The sequence below is a fragment of the Rhinolophus sinicus genome, chromosome 16 (assembly GCF_057876585.1).
Source record: "Rhinolophus sinicus isolate RSI-liver-muscle chromosome 16, RSI-T2T, whole genome shotgun sequence".
NCBI lineage: Eukaryota > Metazoa > Chordata > Mammalia > Chiroptera > Rhinolophidae > Rhinolophus > Rhinolophus sinicus.
The window spans coordinates 109,028,841-109,046,722 of NC_142516.1; the positions used below are offsets into that span (position 1 = coordinate 109,028,841).

The following is a 17,882-nucleotide window of genomic DNA, read 5'->3' on the forward strand; positions in this document are numbered from 1 at the left end:
AATGGTGAAAAGCATCCAAAGTAAAATTCTTTGCATCTAGAAACATTAAAATACATGTGATGATTCACTCCAGCTCTAGTACCAACTTTTATTATCCTTTGTCAATAAAAATACATAAGTAAACATTGATTTTAAGTCTACCCAGATGTTACTTCTTTGGGACTCATTTTCAGATCCAAACAATGTGTTTAAAAGTGAAAAAAAAAACATTTATTTAATAATATATTTTTTTTAATTTGTCATAGAAAGACCGAAAAATTAACAAAAATGTTACAAAGATGAAAATATAATTATACAAAACATAATTAAATAGACACATAGAAAATACAAAGAAAATGAAAAGGCTAAATACAGAGGAAATCCAGAAAATATTACGGAAGAGGAGAGATGTAGATAAGGAAAGAGGAGAAAATTGGAATAAGACAAGAAGAAATAATATGGAGTCAGACATAAAAATTGTAACTGTATGTAACTGCATAACTAGAAAGAGATGAAAACGAGAAAGGAGACAGAATGGGAGATTGAAGACCAACAGAAATGTTTATTAAATCCTCTAAAAGATAAAATCTCAACTAACAGAGATTTTGATGTTTTACTCCTGTGGCGTCCAGCACTACAAGGATTGTGGGGAGCGAGGAGGGCGGTGCAGGGTTAAGAAAAGACAGTAGCCATAAATAGAGTTTAAGTGCGGGGTGGGGGGGTAGGGGGACAAGGGACTGGCAGCCTCAAAGACTGGGCTGAGGTGCCTAATCAGGCCAATGCATTAGCTTTTATTAGGTGAGGAAGTAAAGGAGATAAAGCTTGTCAATCTCAAGATCTGTGAATCCCATACACTATATTAGGAAACTGATTCAAGCCAATCACCCTTGCCTGCAGGCAGCAATACTATAAGTCTCAGGATGTTTGTACTTCCCCAAGGGACAAAACCTATATGCACATGAATAGATGGAGAGCACATCATTGAATCTCTTCCCTTGCAGGTTTTGGGAAGGAAGCAGCCATAGAGGCAGAGGCTCTCCTTAGCCAGGGGAAGGTGAGGTGCTGTACCCACCTCTACGAACCCTGTGGGTTCTCCTATTGGTCTCCACTCGACTGTGCCTGGCTTGAGTTGGTTTGATTTTGCCCAGTTCAAACATCCCCCGCCCCCATGGGGAATCTTACTCATCATTGGCTGACCAGCCATCTTTTTGGGGCCAAACAGGGAGACATAAGGTGCAAGTACAAAGGTGAAGCAAAGTCCCTGAAAGGATCCGTCTCACAGACTCTTTCTCTGGGAGCAGGTACGAGGAGACAGACGGGTAGGCTGCTGCGTGGCCACATACTCCTATGAGGAAACATTGTGATAATTTAGATTCTCAATGTTTTACTTCCCTAGACATTATCACTTCATGGAACCCAACCATTTTACTGTAAAAATATACTGACCTCTTTTAAATGTATGCTGTTAATATCCCTTTTAAATAGATGTTTTGATGCTTTATAACTTCTGAATACAAGTTCATCTATCTCCTTCATGTCAGAGGTTCTCACTTTCCTTTCCTGATGTGACATCTTTCAGATCAGTTCTTAGAAGGAATCTTAGGTTTCACTCATGTATACAATTTTGATGATTAAAGAAATGTGTGTGTTTTTTTTTATAAGAACTCTGCTGTTTTCTTCCTATAATGAAATATTTATGAAGTCTTTATTCATTTTTTTCTTTAAAATTTCAGAGTGTGAACATTTTCCACAATAATTCAGTACAGTCTTGACTAGATTTAGGGCAAAGTTGACTTTAAAACAGTGGAGTTATGCTGTAGGTGAGAGATGAGGTGCATGAATGGAGAGAGAGCCTGATGGCTTGCTTTCACTTCCTTCACCTCCTTCCTTGCCACTCTCTGGAAATACCAGCCACAAGCTCCACACCTGAGTTGCATTCAGTTTACAAAGACCATGTCCTTTTTGGGTAGAGATGATCAACCGAGCCTGTCTCCCTAGTCAGTCTAGCCCTGTATTACTATCCACCCCTGGACTCCACCAAATTGCATGCATGGTGTTTGTTCCTCAAATAGACTAACTTCCTGTGAGTGCCTCTGAGTCTAAGAGTTCCTAAGAGTTCCTTAATCTGGCTTCATTCAGTTAAAATAAGGTGGCATACATTATCTATAATTTGGACTGGGCATGACTCAAAAGTGCTTGTTTTCCTGATTTAGCCTGGAATCACGATGTCCTATATAAATAGAGAAAAAACCTGAAAGACTACTATCTTAATAAGATGGAATCATATTTTATTGGGGGGGGGCAGTTGCTGAGAAGGAGGATTACAGGGGAAAGGCAAAACCCTTACAGCTATATAGGAAAGAGTTCAAAACCTTGAAAGAACAACAGGCTTTGGAGACATCACAACTTCCATAAAAACAAGAGGAGCAAACGCTCTGCAGTCCTTAGAAAAAGTAACATCACAGTATGTTCCAAAAAGCTGCTGGCCACACTGATAGGCTCTTCAGTTTTTATCTGTCTTCTCTTGCTGACTAGAGCATAATCTCCTTACTTGTGTCTGTCTGTCTGTCTCCCTACAGATATCTTTTAATTAGGCGTGTACAGTAATAAAGGTTTTTTTTTGTCCCTTGGCATTTTTTAATACTTTTTAATTAAAATATCCTTCTGATATGTACATTACACCAGGTCTTAACATCCTGTCTAAATCTTTAGGATTATTGGACAATGCCACATTTGGCTGTATAATTCAATATGTTGACTAACTTCCACGAGAGAGATTATGTGCGTGTGTGTGTGTGTGTGTGTGTGTGTGTGTGTGTATGTGTGATGTTTCCAACCCTAGCTTATGCCCTAAATACAAAAATAGGAATATCTGAACTAGAGACGATTATTATAAATATTCCAGGAAATAAAATAGCAGAATAGGGGTCCCCAGACCTTGTCTTCCCCCAGAAACATTGACTTAACAGCCATCCATGGATGAAAATACCTTTTTGAGAATCCTGGGGTCCAGTGGAGAGATTTTAGCATGGCAGTGTAGCACAAAACCTGAGAACAGTCACATGGGAAAGGGTGAGAACAACTCCACTTTGCCTGTGGGCCGTCTTGTAAGGTGACAGATCTCAGCACCAAGAGAGACTCCCTGGGCCTGCAGCTTCTCCCACAGGGGAAAGAGAGAGTATAGTGAGAGTCTGGATACCCCATGCTTTCGGGGTACTGCCCAAGAGCCCCATTTTTGTCTCAATTCACCCAGAATGCTGAGGGAATCGGCATATCTGGATCATCTGGGGCAAATAAGAACAAAGAAAAGTTGCAAGGACTCAAAGCCACTACCACACAGATCTCAGCAACCAGCCTGCGGACCTCACTGGCCTGCCTGCAGACACCAATACCCAGTCCACTCATGAATCCCCACAGCTACTGTCCACAGACCCTGGCAGCCTGCCTCAGTGTGCTCCCACAGACAGTCTCCAGCATGCCTCCACAGACAGCACACAGAGCTGTTAACTTAAAAATAAAAGGCCAAAATAAGAGAAACAAGTGTTTATTTGGGAAGCACTGATTCAGGCAGATCCCCAAATAATGTTCAGGTTACAGGACGAAGGCAAGAACATTTTATGAGAAAAGGAAGGGAAATTAGTGCATGAATAGAAAGAAGTAATTTCTATTGGTGCTAATAAGCCAAAGAAGTAATTGCTATAGGTGCAAATAAGCTAAGTTATTCTTTAGCTATACATGGTGACACTAATTCTAAGAAATGCCTTTAATTTTCAGTCCTGTGGTCAGGATATCTGCTTTCCTGTTAGCTTTGCAAACAGTTGTTTGAATTACAATGTTGCTTTGGCCCCATCCAAAGGCTATTTTGCCCAGTTCAAACATTCCAAAGGTTCAAGAAGCAATGCATGCGAGGCAGTTCCTTGGAATGGCCGCCTTAGCTCTATTTTAAAATGGCTCCATTTATGTCAAATTTTCACAGAGATCAGCAGCTGGCTTGACTCTGTCGGGCTGGTAAAATGTGTGCAACTGATACTGCTACTTCAGGAAGGAGGGAAGAGTTGTGGAGATTGTGCCCATTTTCTAGCATATCAACACACTGCCCTAAGAGAAACAAGTGGGTGATTCTCAGCACTTGGCACAATTCAGTGGGCAAGGCTTGAGAATAATCTTTGGCTGCATACTCTGCGGAACGTTGTAAAGAAGCTGTCTGGGGTCAGAAAGCTGTATGGGGTCTCTTTTAAAAGGGCATTGCCATACTTTGCCATGTATAGTGGGCACTTTTTGGCCCAAATTTGTGAGGGAAAAATAAGGATGCACATTACACATGGGTAGTACTAACTCCGTAGCCGCATCTATGATTTGTAAATATCAAATTTGTTACCGGTACATAAAATTTCTTGTACCTTGTATCTGTTCTTGTGTTTTGTAATTATTTGTTACATAAAATTTCTTGTACCCCAATATGTTTAAAAATAAATGATAAAATTCCCTTATAATACAAAAAACAAGCACCTAAATGTAAACAAATAAAAATTTGAATCTTTCTCCCTGAAAGTTGGGGCCAAAAACGTGGGTGCGCATTACACATGGGAGAACTTTATACACCGCAAAGTATGGTAATCCCATTCATAGGGGCTCCTCCCTCACAACCTAATCACCTTCCAAAGGCCGCTCTTCCTAATGTGATCACCTTGGGATTAGGATTTCAACATACGAATTTGGGGGGAACACAAACATTTAAACCACAGCAGTATCATTGTCAAATTTCAATTGACTGTATTTTTGTAGGGTCTGTTTCTGAACTTTGTCCACACTGTCTTAATTACTATAGATTTATAGTAAGTTTTAAAAATAGGAAATATATTCTTCCAATATTCTTTTTCAAAATTGTGGCCATAGTATGACTTTGCATTTCAATAAAAATATTATAATCAGCTTTTCAACTTCTAAAAACAAAATCTTGCTGGAATTTTGTTTGGCATTATATTGGATATATAGATTAATTTTGGGAGAATTGAGATCTTGGCTATAATAAGTCTTTTGTTTCATGGACTCTGTATGTCTCACCATTTATTTAGGTCTTTAATTCCTCCCTTTAATGTTTTGTACTTCTCAGTATACAAATCTTGCAACTATATTGTTAGATTTATCCCTCATTCTTTCATGTTTTCTGACACTACTATAAATTGTGGAGTATTTAAAAAACTTTTAATTGTCCATTGCTTATATACCTAAATAAAATTGACTTACATACTGTTTATTGCAAACTTACTAAGCTCACTTATTATTTTAGTAGTTCATTGGTGTGCTTTGAGATTTTCTACATAGAAAATGACATCATCACCTATGAATAAAGGCAGTTTATTTCTTTGTTTCCAATCTGCATGAATACTAATTTTTCTTGTTTTACTATACTGTGTAAGACCTCCAATACAGGAGTGAGCATAGAAATTCTAGTCTTTTCCTTACATAAGGAGATCATTTAGTTTTTCACCATTAAGTATGGTATTGCTTAACATTTTCACTGCGAAGTTTGTCTATAGTCAAATGGTATTTCCATACTGCTGACTGCGGCATTCAACTTTACCCCATGAGCTCAGTGTTCCAGAAAAGAAGTTTGGAAAGCAAATGTACATTTTTCTATATTTTTGTGTTTTTCAAGAATTAATAACAATAGGAAATTTTTATGCTTTAAAATAATCACTTATTTTATAAAATGTAGCACCTTAACTGTATTTACTTAAAAATATAAATACTGTAATTATTTTCTGTGGATTTTTAACACATTTTGGAGAACAAACTTGAAATCAATTAACAGTGAAAAGATTAAGGCTTTTCATTGGTATTGTTAACAGGTTAAGAAAATCCTATTTATTTACTAGTTTGCTGAGTTTTTAATCACAAATTACTGCTGCTGTGGTCAGCTTTTTTTGCTGTATGTATGGAGATGATCAAATGTTTTCTCTGCTTTTAGTCTGAATTACAATGAATGTTGTAACAACCTTGTATTCCTAGAAAATACCCCATTTGTTTATGCTATGCTATTTTTTTTATACATTGATGGATTAAACTTGCTAAAGTTTTAGAAATAATACTTATGCATGACAGATATTATATTTTTAGCTTGATTTTTTGCAAGTACAGTCGGCATCAAAAAAATTCATCAGCAACTTTTCCCTTCTTTTCTAATTTTTGGGAGTTTTGCAAAATTTGTATTATTTATTCTTTAAATGCTTGAAAGGATTCACCTATCAGTGACATCGTTTGGTCTTGAATTTTGTTTGTTTAAATGCTTAAAGTTGTATATTAAATTTCTCTCATAAATATAAAACTATTCATATTATCTATAACTTCTTGAATAAGCTTTGGTTGTTCGAATATTTTTAAAAATTGTCTATTTTAAATAAGTTACATTCATTGGCATAAAATGTTTAGGGATGCTATTGAAGTTAAGTTGTAACAGTTCAAAAAAAAGTGTTAGACTTTTAATATATTTCATGTAAGCCTCATCATAACCATAGGGAAAAACTTTTAGTAATTACACAATAAAACATGGTACAGATACCAAAGCATACTGATACTAAAAGATGTCAAATCATGAAAGAAGACAGCAAGATTATAAGGAAGGAACAATGGACCTATAAAATAGTCAAAAAAATTAATGAAATGGCCATAGTAAGTCCTTACTTATCGATAATTATTTTTAATATAAATGGATTAAATTCTGCAATAAAAATATATAGGATGACTGAATGAATTAAAAAAATAAGATCCAACAATATGCTGCCTACAACAGACTCACTTTAGTTTTAAAGACACACATAGACTTTGTAGTGAATGGCTGGATAAAGGTATTTCAAGCAAATGGTAACCAAAATAAACAAGGGTAGCTATTTTTTATATCAAACAAAATAGACTTTAAACTAAAAGTGGTAAAAAAGAAAGAGGAAAAAAGTTATTATATAATAATAAAGGGTTCAAGCCATCAAAAAATATAAAAATTGTAGCTACTCAACATCAGAGCACCTATATAAAGCAAAAACTTATGGGATTAACAGAAATAATAAACAGCAATGCAATAATAGTTTGGGTCTTAAATACCTCACTCTTAAATCATCCAGACAGAGAAGGCATTTTATGTGAAGGCACTTCACTTTAATGTGAAGGCATTTTTCACATTAAAAAATCAATATGAAAACAGCATATGTCAACATTATATACCACATGAACCTAACAGACATATATAGGACATTCTACTTGACAACAGTAGAATACACATTCTTCTCAAGTGCACATGAAATGTTTTATAGTATAGACCATATTTTAGGCCACAGAAAAATGTCTTAGCAAATGTAAGAAGATTATAATCACACAAGTATCTTCTTTGACTAAAATGGTATGAAAGTACAAATCAACAACAGAAGGAAAACTGGAAAGCTCAAGAATACATGGAAATTAAACAATACTCTCCTGAACAGGCAATGGATTAAAGAGGAAATTAGAGGGGAAATTTTAAAAAGTCTTGAAAGAAAGAAAATAGAAATACAACATATCAAACTTATAGGATGGAGCAAAAGCAGCTCTAAGAAGGAAGTTCATAGCAATAAATTAATAAATATGTTAAGGAACAAGAAATAAATCAAATAAACAACCTAACTTCACAGCTCAAGGAATTAGAAAAAGAAGAACAACCTAAGCCCAAAGTTAGCAGAAGAAGAAAATAATAAAAATTAAGACATAATAAACAAAATAGATAACAGGAAAACAAAAGGTTAACAAAAATGAGTTGTTTCTTTGAAAAGATAAACTTGACAAACCTTTAGCTAGACTAAACAAGAAACAAAGAGAGAGGGTCTATCAACAAAATTATAAATGAAATAAGAGACATTACACCTGGGAACACAGAAATACAAAGGATGATAAAAGGCTCTATGACAACTACACTCCCAAAAAGCTGGACATCCAAGAAGAAATGGATAAATTCTTAGAAACATACAAATTACCAAGAATGAATCAGGAAGAAACAGAAAATCTTAACAGACCAATTTCTAGTAAGCATATTGAATGACTAATCAAAAGTCTCCCAATGAAGAAATTCCATAACCAGATGGCGTCACTGGTGAATTTTGCCAAACATTTAAAGAAGAACGAATGACCATCCTTCCCAAACTCTTCCAAAAAATATTGAAGACGAGGGACCACTCCCAAACTCATTTATGAGGTCTGCATTACCCAGATACCTAAGTCAGAAAAGGATACTAGCAAATTGAAGTCAGAAGCACATTAAAAGGATCATTCACCATGTTCACATGGCATTTATCCATGGGATGCAAGGATGATTCATAATATGGAAATCAATAAATGTGATATATCAAATTAATACAATGAAATATAAAAATCATATGATCATCTCAATAGATACATAATAAACATTTGTCAAAATTTAACATTCATTCATGATTTTAAAAAATTCTCAACAAATTAAGTATTAATATGTATGTAAAGTACCTCAGCAACAATAATAAAGGCCATATATGGGTTAAACTCACAGCCAACATCATACAAAGTGGTGAAAGTTTGCAATCTTTCTAAGATCAGGAACAAGACAAGTAAAGGAAGTACTCTACCACTCCTATTCAACATAGTACTGGAAGTCCTAGCCACAGCAATCAGGCAAGAAAAAGAAATAAAAGGCATTCAGAATTAGAAAGGAACAACTAAAATTGTTTCCATTTGCAGATGACATGATTTTATATACAGAAAATCCTAAACACTCCACCAAACACTGTTAGAGCTGGTCAACAAATTCAGTAAAGTTGGAGGACACAAAATCAACATGCAAAAATCAGTAGCATTTCTATGCCCAAACAAAAATTATCTGAAAACAAAATTTTAAAAACAATTCTATTTACAATAGCATCAAAAACAAGAAAATAATATAATACTTTTGGCCTAAAAATAAGACACAGAGACCAATGAAAGAGAATAGAGAGTCCAGAAATAAATCCCCATATATACAGGTAACTAATATTTGAAAAGGGAACCAAAACACATAATAGGAAAATGATAGTCTCTTCAACAAATTGTGTTGGGAAAACTTGATAACCATATTACAAAACAATAAAATTGGACCCCTATCTTACACCACTTAAAAATTAACTTGAAATGAATTAGACTTAAACATAAAATTCCTAAAAGAAAACAAGGATAAACTTCTTGACATTTGTTTGGAAAATAATTTTTTTGGATACGACACCAAATGCACAAGTAAGAAAAGCAAAAATCAGCAAATGGGACTACATCAAATTACATAGCTCTGCACAGCAAAAGTAACAATCAACAAAATGAAAGACAATCTATGGAATGGGAGAAAATATTTGCAAACCCTACAAGTATATCGCATAAGGGGTTAACATGCATAAATACACAAATATATAAAGAACACATATAATTCAATAACAACAACAACAAAAACCCCAAATAATCTAAATAAAAAATTAGCAGAGAAACTAAACAGACACTTTTCCAAAGAAGATACACAAAGGGCCAACAGGTACATTAAAGATTCTCAACATCACTAAACCACCAGGAAATGTAAATTGAAATCACAGTGAGATATCACCTTACATCTGTTACAACAGCTCTCATCAAGAGGACATAAGATAACAAGTGTTGGCAAGAATGTGGAAAAAAGGAACCCTAGTGCACTGTTGGTGGAATGTAAAATGATTTAGCCACTATGGAAAATAGTATGTAGGTTCCTCAAAAATTAAAAATAGAACTACCACATAATCTAGCAATTCCATTTCTGGATATATCCAAGGGAAATGAAAACAGGAATTTGAAGAGAAATCTGCACTCCCATGTTTATTGTAGCAATATTCACAATAGTCAAGATATGGAAACAACCTTAGTGTCTGTCAATGGATGCACAGTTAAGAATATGTGATACACACATACACACACACACACACACACACACACACACACACACACACCGGGGGAACCAAAAAAAAAAATGTATGCAAGTGGACACTTTGATCAATGTTGCTCAAGTAGTAGTTGTAGTTCGCCATAATCAGAAGTGACGGTAACCACTTTGAACACCTCTTGTAATTGCAGAAGTCAAATATGACTTGTATTCATCTTTTGTTATCAGTATATATTGACTATTACAATTTTAATATTGTTTTCCTTTCTTAAAATGTGTATACAATTTTAATACAGTTTTCCTATTATATAATAGATTATATAATATTATGCATATTACATGTATATATAATATACATATTATATATATGTATATAATGAAATATTATTCAGCCATGAGAAAAAATGAAATTCTGCTATTTGCAACAACGTAGATGGAACTTCACGGCATTATGCTAAGTGAGATAAGTCAGATAGAGAAAGACAAAATATTATACAACATCATTTATATTTGGAATCTAAAAAAGCCAAATTCATAAAAACAGAGAGTAGAATGTTGGTTACCAGGGACTGAGGGGGAGGGCAATTGGGGAGATGATGTTTAAGGGTACAAACTTGCAATTTGTAAATAATTTCTGGATATCTAAAGCACAGCATAGTGATTATAGTCAACAATACTGTATTATGTACTACAAAGTTGCTAAGAGCCTAGACCTTTATTGTTCTCACTACAAAATAAATAATAATTATGCAATTCAATAGAGGTGTTAGTTAGCTAACACTACAGTGGTAATCATACTGCAATATATAAATGTATCAAATCAACCAGTTCAACACTTTCAACTTACACATGATATATGTCAACTATATCTCAGTTATTAAAAATAAATAAACACACTAGTTAACAAACATGAAAATGATGAAAAGTCATCAAAATAGAAGACATAAAAGTATATAAATTTTTTCCTGAAAAAAAGCTGATATCATATATGAAGGTTTATAGGTGAAAAAACTAAACAAATTTACAAAAATGTGTCATTAAGCCATTGGTCAGTAAGTAAATTAGTGTTAGATAAATTGGTTTTAGGTCAATTGATTCTTGACCAAAGGCATTTCTTAAGCTTTCGATACTTTATTTCTATATGTTGGGGTAGACTGAGAGGACAGGGAGTCTCTTTCAGCTGTAGACATGTCTTTTCACAAAAGATAGCTATTGAGGAAAGAGTCTGCTCTTTATCTCTGATATTTAAGTGTCCTGATCTCATTACCCTTGTCATGTGGGAAAATTACACTAAAGATTGATAACAGATAAAAATAAATGTTAGTTTTCAATGTGAGCTAAGTGTATTTACCTTTCAGATGCTATTAAGAACATCGTACCCATGTGACACTAGCCTCTCTTTTAAGGAATAATTGAAAAATACAGATTCATTTTTTAAACATGGTCCTTGGGCAATTCTTTTATCCCTATTGTGGAAAAGAGTGTACTGTCAAAGAGTTCCTTTGCCAATCAGAGGACTCTTGATAAGAAGGACTTCACACTCGCAGGAGTCTACATCTTGGCTCCCCTCAAAAGATGACTGGCCAAAAGTACTGACCTCTGGGGAATGTGAGAATCCATGGAAAAAGTGAAAGGTTGGTCATCTAGTTTCCTATAATTAGGTTAATTTGTCACCAAATTTAGAGACTCCAGAGTTTGGAAATATTCCAACGGAAGCTGTTTTATTTTCTTACTTGTTAAGCTTCACTGATCAAAAGGAACCTTCATCCCGCAGAAGTAAATAAAAGGCCCTGTGTTCTACTATCCCTGATCACTCACCTCTCTACTGGGCATTCAGCCATGAGACTCCATTCCCTTCTTTCTGTTCTCCTCTTCTTTGTGATTATAATACCAAAAGGTAAGATGGTGAATAATGAAAGAGGTAGTTTTCTTAGAAGGCCTATTGGGATGCTCAATTATACTGTGGGCCTCTGAACTCAGACACTAATGAACAGCCTTTAAGAATTCAGAATTCCAACATAATCATCTCCCTTAAAAATAAGGAGGACAATCAATATTGCAAAGCAGGACAAAGATTTCCATCAATAGAAAACAGATCCAAGAGCTCCATGATTAGAAAATGGGGCTTAAGTAGACAGAGAGGTGAAGAAGCTTTGACATGTGACTTAAGGTTTAGCATACAAATCAAATAGCTTTTACTAGGGCCCTAGTCACCCAAAAGGAGATTGAAAATGGCAGCTATCGGTTTAGATTTGGTTAGTGAATGGATTATGCAGAGTTTACTGGTAAGGAATATTTGTGAAGGGTAGAAGTTAGGTGTAGAAGGCAGAGCTCAGCAAAAAAGGATAGCATCAAGTTATAAAAAAAAGCAACAAGGAGCAGGGGAATTTGGAAAAACCATAAGCAGAGGAATAATACTTCAATGGCAAAATTTTAAGCAAAAGACAAAAATATGAAAGAAGCATTTTAAGAATTTGACATACATCCTTAGGACCCATGATTCACAAGTTTGAATATTAACATGAAGAATCAAAGAAAAAAGGAAATGTGTTCATTCAGATTTTTGTAAGAACTGCCAAAGTCCTTTGCTCCACTGTTAGTAGCAGGATGTTCAGATCCCTCAAAATAATGTTTGTGGTCATTGAACATAGATATAGTCTGGATAACTCTCTTTTCCTTGGTTCATCTCTAAGATTCTTTTAAATACAATCAAAGATACTCATTTGTTTGACTCTTTGCCTAATCTATGGATATCTTGGGAACTACCAGACATATAGTTGTCTCTTCCTGAAGAAGTTTATGTAATTCTCATTTGGTTCTTAATTCTGTCAGAAGAAGACACAGCTGTGGGGATACACACTTACAGTGACACCTAATGTAAAATTATATAATGTTAATGACTTAAAATTAGAAGGCAATTTAATGATTAATTATTTAATTTTATAAAAAGGGGAATTCTTGTCCACATAAAGAACATGATTTTATTAAGGTCACACAGGTAGCGGCCACACTGCAGCTAGAACCAAGTGTTGTTGCCATCAATGTACAGGTGTGGGTATGTCCATAGAACGCTAACTCCAATTTCTGTCAGTCTTTTTACATCAAAATCTCCTAATTAGGTATTGAGGAACCTAAGGAGATTTTCAAGTTTCCTCTTTTGGAAGGCACAATGTTTTTGAAACATCTTGCTTCACTTTTCCTCTAAATTATTTTCCTCCATTGTTTAAAGTAGACACGTTGAATCAGCTTAATGTTCTGACATTATTATTGGACTATTTATCCCAGCCTTTAGATTTTCCTAATCTGTGTTCCATAAAATCAGATAAATGGCTATCAATTTTTAGATAGCCGAAAGCATTTGCTCCAAGATAATTATGTCAGCATGGCTGAGGAGTGAACATTTTTTTGCTCAGGCTTGCCCTCTACCACCTAAGCTAAATTCAGCTCCACATAAATGACTGTCTCATAGCCCATGTTATGAGTCTGGTCTTTAAAATAAATAAATAAATAAACAAATATACATATTAATATACACATATACATATATATATTAAGGAGGGATAGATCTCCTGGAAGTAAAAGTCTGGCCAAAACCCACCATTATAGTGGAAAAAGGGATATGGCAATAGTTGTCTTAGGGTGTGAAGAAAACGGCAAAAAGGGTTGCTGTAGAGCAAAGGCCAGAAATAGCTGGTGGGAAAATAAGATTCTAAGAAATCTAGGCCTATGATTTAGAGAAGCTAATACAATAATGACAAGATTGGATAATCACAAATAGAATAGTACACACAAGAGCAGGGACCGATAGTCAAAAATAGACAGAAGCCAAGAAGTTTTAGAAGGAGTAAGATAGAAAATGTGTGTGGGGTCAGAGTACTTAACTGCATTCAACAGGAACAAATATTTATTGAGCGCCTGTTATTTTAAACAAAGACTATGTTAGATACCCAGGATACAACAGGAAACAAAAGGACATGGCTACCCACAATATAGGAGACAGATGTTAGTCAAATGATTACAACAATAAACATATAATTATAAATTTTAATAAGTACAATGAAGAGGAACAGAGTATTACAAGTTCAATTACAATTATAAGTCATTGTCTATTTGCAACATCAGAGAAGACTTCCTTGACTTCCAGCTGAAAACGGAAAGGTAAGTGTTAATTAATGAATCCCTGGCAAGGAACACTCAACACTCCTGGCAAAGGAAGAAGCCAGTGCCATGTCCCTGGTGCAGAAGTAAGCAGTGTGCTCCAGGAACTGCAAGAAGGCCGCTATATGAGAGCGCTAGTTGAGATTAGAAAATGTGCCAAGCATTTGATGAAGTATGCCAGGGTTAGTTGTGTGGCACTAATGCTAAGTCAGGGTGGGAGGGCACTGGAAAAACAAGGAGAGCAAGACAATCAGACTTTACTCTATAGGTGGGTAATAGTCAGTACTAGTCTCTGGATCACCACGGGGGTTTTGGGTTTATTCACACAAACTAGGATTATGTATAGGTTCTAGGCAGCCTACAAACCTGACAGGTTTCCTTGATAGATCTTTCCCTTTGTTTCACTACTTACATTAGTCTTTCTTCAGTCTCTCTTCCTGGCTCTACCATAGAAAGAATTTCAAGTTTACAGTAGCGTCCTTCTTTTTTAAGCCTGAGATTGTCATGTTTTGAGGTAAACAAACACTTGGAAGTCAGCCTGAGAAACCACCAGCAACTGTGTGAAAATAGATAATGGGCATAAATAACAATCATGAGGAATTAGGAAATCAAAATCCTTAATCTTTCAATCCAGTGATTTCTGTGATCTAAAGGTAAATAAGCCTGCTCTAACTCTATGTGGATTCTCTAAGTCATAATCATGTTTGGACTTGAAAATGTGTACTGTCCCTACTCTCTGCTAGCCTTTGTGCCTCCATCTTTAATTTGATGAGACCCCTTCTGTGTTCTCCGAAAGTAGGTTCTTACTCTAGGCACCAAGATCCAGATTCTATTATAGTAGGATCCCAAAGTAGAAGACAAAATCATCAAAGGTGATGAAAGGAGAGCATCATTGAAGGTGTAAAGGACTCAGAATTCACAGGCAGAAAGCATCAGGGCCAAGGATAACAGACATGGGACTGGTAGAAACAGTGCACAACAAAACCTATGAATCTGGGGGACATCATGCTAAGTGAATTAGACCAGTCAAGAGACAAACACTGCCGATTCCTCTTATATAAGATATCTAAAATAGTAAAACTCACAGAAACATACAAAAGTCTGACAATTAAGTTTGCAAACTTGTTGCAACGATGTTGTTTACTTTTTTTGATATCGGAGGGATTATTCATCATGAATTTATACCACTGGACAAACAGTTAACCAAGATTACTTGGAAGTACTGAAAAGACTGTGTGAAAAAGTTAGAAGACCTGAAATTTCGCCAACAATTCATGGCTCTTGCATCATGCATGACAATGCACCAGCTCCCATGGAAGTGGGAAGTGGGAAGTGAGGAAGTTTTTAGCCAGTAAACAAATAACTGTATTGGAACACCCTCCCTACTCACCTGATCTGGCCCCCAATGACATCTTTCTTTACCTGAAGATAAAGGAAATATTAAAAGGAAGACATTTTGATGACATTCAGGACATGAAGGGTAATATGATGACAGCTCTGATGGACATTCCAGAAAAAGAGTTCCAAAATTGCTTGGAAGAGTGGGCTAGGCTCTGGCGTCAGTGCATTGCTTCCCAAGGGGAGTATTTTGAAGGTGACATAGTGATATTCAGGAATGAAGTATGCAGCACTTTTTCTAGGATGAGTTCACAAACTTAATTATCCGACCTCATAGAGTAGAATAGTGGTTGCCAGGAGCTGGAGGGAGAGAGGGATGGGGTGTTGCTGTGCAAAGGGTATAAAGTTTCAGTTATATAAAGTGAGTAAGTTCTAGAGATCTGCTGTACAACATGGTGCCTATAGTTAACAATACTGTATTGTGCACTTAAAAATGTAAGAGGCTAGATCTCATGTTCAGTGTTGTCATACAGGGTCTCGGCTCCTGCTCCACACACAAGAACGCAGATACGGTGAGGCCAAAAAGGAACACCCACGGAGCCATAGATAGGGGAGTCATACCACTATATTCTCGCTGGCAGCTGGGTTGGAGACACAGGAAGTAGGAGCCACACGATCCGCAATCTGCTGTCCACTTGTCTGCCAACGAACCTCACTTGCCAATTGCAATCCGCGCTTGCTAGCTTAGCCACGACAGTTATATCAGTGGCTAACAGGTAACCAGTAACAGCTGATGGCCAACTAGTCACAGCTGATGGCCATCTACTACCTGAGCCAGCACCTTTCCACGTGAGGCCGAGAGCCTGGAAACTGCTCTCTGAGACTATGTCCCTGCAAGTGTCTTTACCACAATGAAAAAAGAACCAGGGAAGAACAGGAGGGTATATGGGGTCGATAGCAAAGTTAGCCTCCCCACAAATATGACAAGAATCCTTCACAGACATGCCTTTCAAGTCATGACATCATCCCCTTCCTCCAGGAGAGTCAAGAGCTGCCCTTGTTTGTCTCTTCCAAATCAGTTATGCCAGGAAGAAGGTAAAGGGAGTATTCTTAATATATTATATGATAGTAAAGACAAAATGAGATACAGGTGGGTTAATAGGGTGGTTCAGACACTAGCTTCTGTTAATGAACATAACATGTAACACCCACTGTGATCCACAGGGGAAAGAATGAACCCGATTTGTGCAGAAAGCCTAGAGGAAGGACACTGAGACTGAAGGAAAGGGCTGTATTGGAGCGCACCCTTAGTTATATGCTTCTCAGCAGCCAAATGAATTAAGAAGACATATGGATATATTTAAGAAAAAATACTTTGCAGCTCTGAAGGAACTTCTCTCTTTGTACCTACCCATAAGGGGCCTTGGACAACACAGAAAATGTTTCTTGCATAGTCCTGAAACAGGGAAATTAGGCAAGGTGGAATCTGAAGGATTCACAGGCTTCCTATAAAAAAGGATAAGAACATGTGCCAGGGCAATTTAATAGATGGGAAAGTGAACAACCTTGTGCCTTACCCACTAAATATCAAGGACACCTCCCTAGTCATGGTGACAACAACCAATTGCCCCACACATTTCAAAATGTGCTTCCCCAGAGAAGGACAACTCTCTAATGCTTCTAGAACTCAGCGAGGCTTCTCCAACATGTGTAGAGTTCCATACTCTTAGTCCCCTCCGGGAAAAAGGCACTTCTTTTGCCTAAGTGTCTGATTTTTTCATGTAGGTAATATCATCTCATTTATCCCAAAGCCATCCTCCTGTAAATTTATTGCCTTATCTACATTACCAGTAATTTGATGGTGATTTACTGATGTTGTTAAATCTCTTTCTGTGCAGCAAGGACTGGCATTATCCCGGGAAAAAAGCAATGTGTTCTTTTGAAAGGAGTGTGCAAAAACGGAGGCTGCACCTCCACAGATGATACCATTGGTGTATGTAATGACGAAAAAAAATGCTGTAGGAAGTGGTGGATATTGTCTCCCTATCCAACGCCGGTTCCCAAATCAAAATCTCCTTAGATGGAAGCAAACTAAGCCCTTCAAACTCCAGAACACATGGATACATTTTGCAGACTCCTGTTTCACCCACCTTGCTTTTCCTCCCTTGACTGGAAATAAATGTCCTAGTTTTTCATGGACTTATCCGTGAGGAATTTCTTCTTGATGTACATGCAAGCCTTTTAAGAACTATAACACGAAACAAAACAGTAGCAAAACCTCATACTGTAAAGATATTTATACAAAATACGACTTCCTTAAAAAAAAGATGAAGATAAAAGTTTTAAGTACATAAAATAATAATAAGGGTATGAAATAGCAGTAGGTAATGTTTGATTATGTGAAGTGGAGTATCAGTGTTCCTTATCTGATTCTGAATAAATATCATTTCATTACTAGGAGAGACCTCTTTGGGAGATG

The 17,882-nt window shown here is 36.1% G+C and overlaps 1 protein-coding gene across 1 annotated transcript; it reads left to right on the top strand.

The window, feature by feature from the left end:
- Positions 1-11,746: 11,746 nt before the first annotated feature.
- LOC109456910 (beta-defensin 130B-like) lies at positions 11,747-17,483 on the top strand. The gene is made up of 2 exons (XM_019749447.2): positions 11,747-11,804; positions 17,302-17,483. The coding sequence occupies exons 1-2, from the start codon at positions 11,747-11,749 to the stop codon at positions 17,481-17,483; spliced, it is 240 nt and encodes a 79-aa protein (XP_019605006.2).
- Positions 17,484-17,882: the final 399 nt, after the last annotated feature.

Coding starts and splice junctions, on each gene's coding strand:
- LOC109456910 (XM_019749447.2), top strand. CDS start 11,747: ATGAGACTCCATTCCCTTCTTTCTGTTCTCCTCTTCTTTGTGATTATA. Junction 11,805..17,301: donor TGTGATTATAATACCAAAAG/GTAAGATGGTGA, acceptor CTTTCTGTGCAG/CAAGGACTGGCATTATCCCG.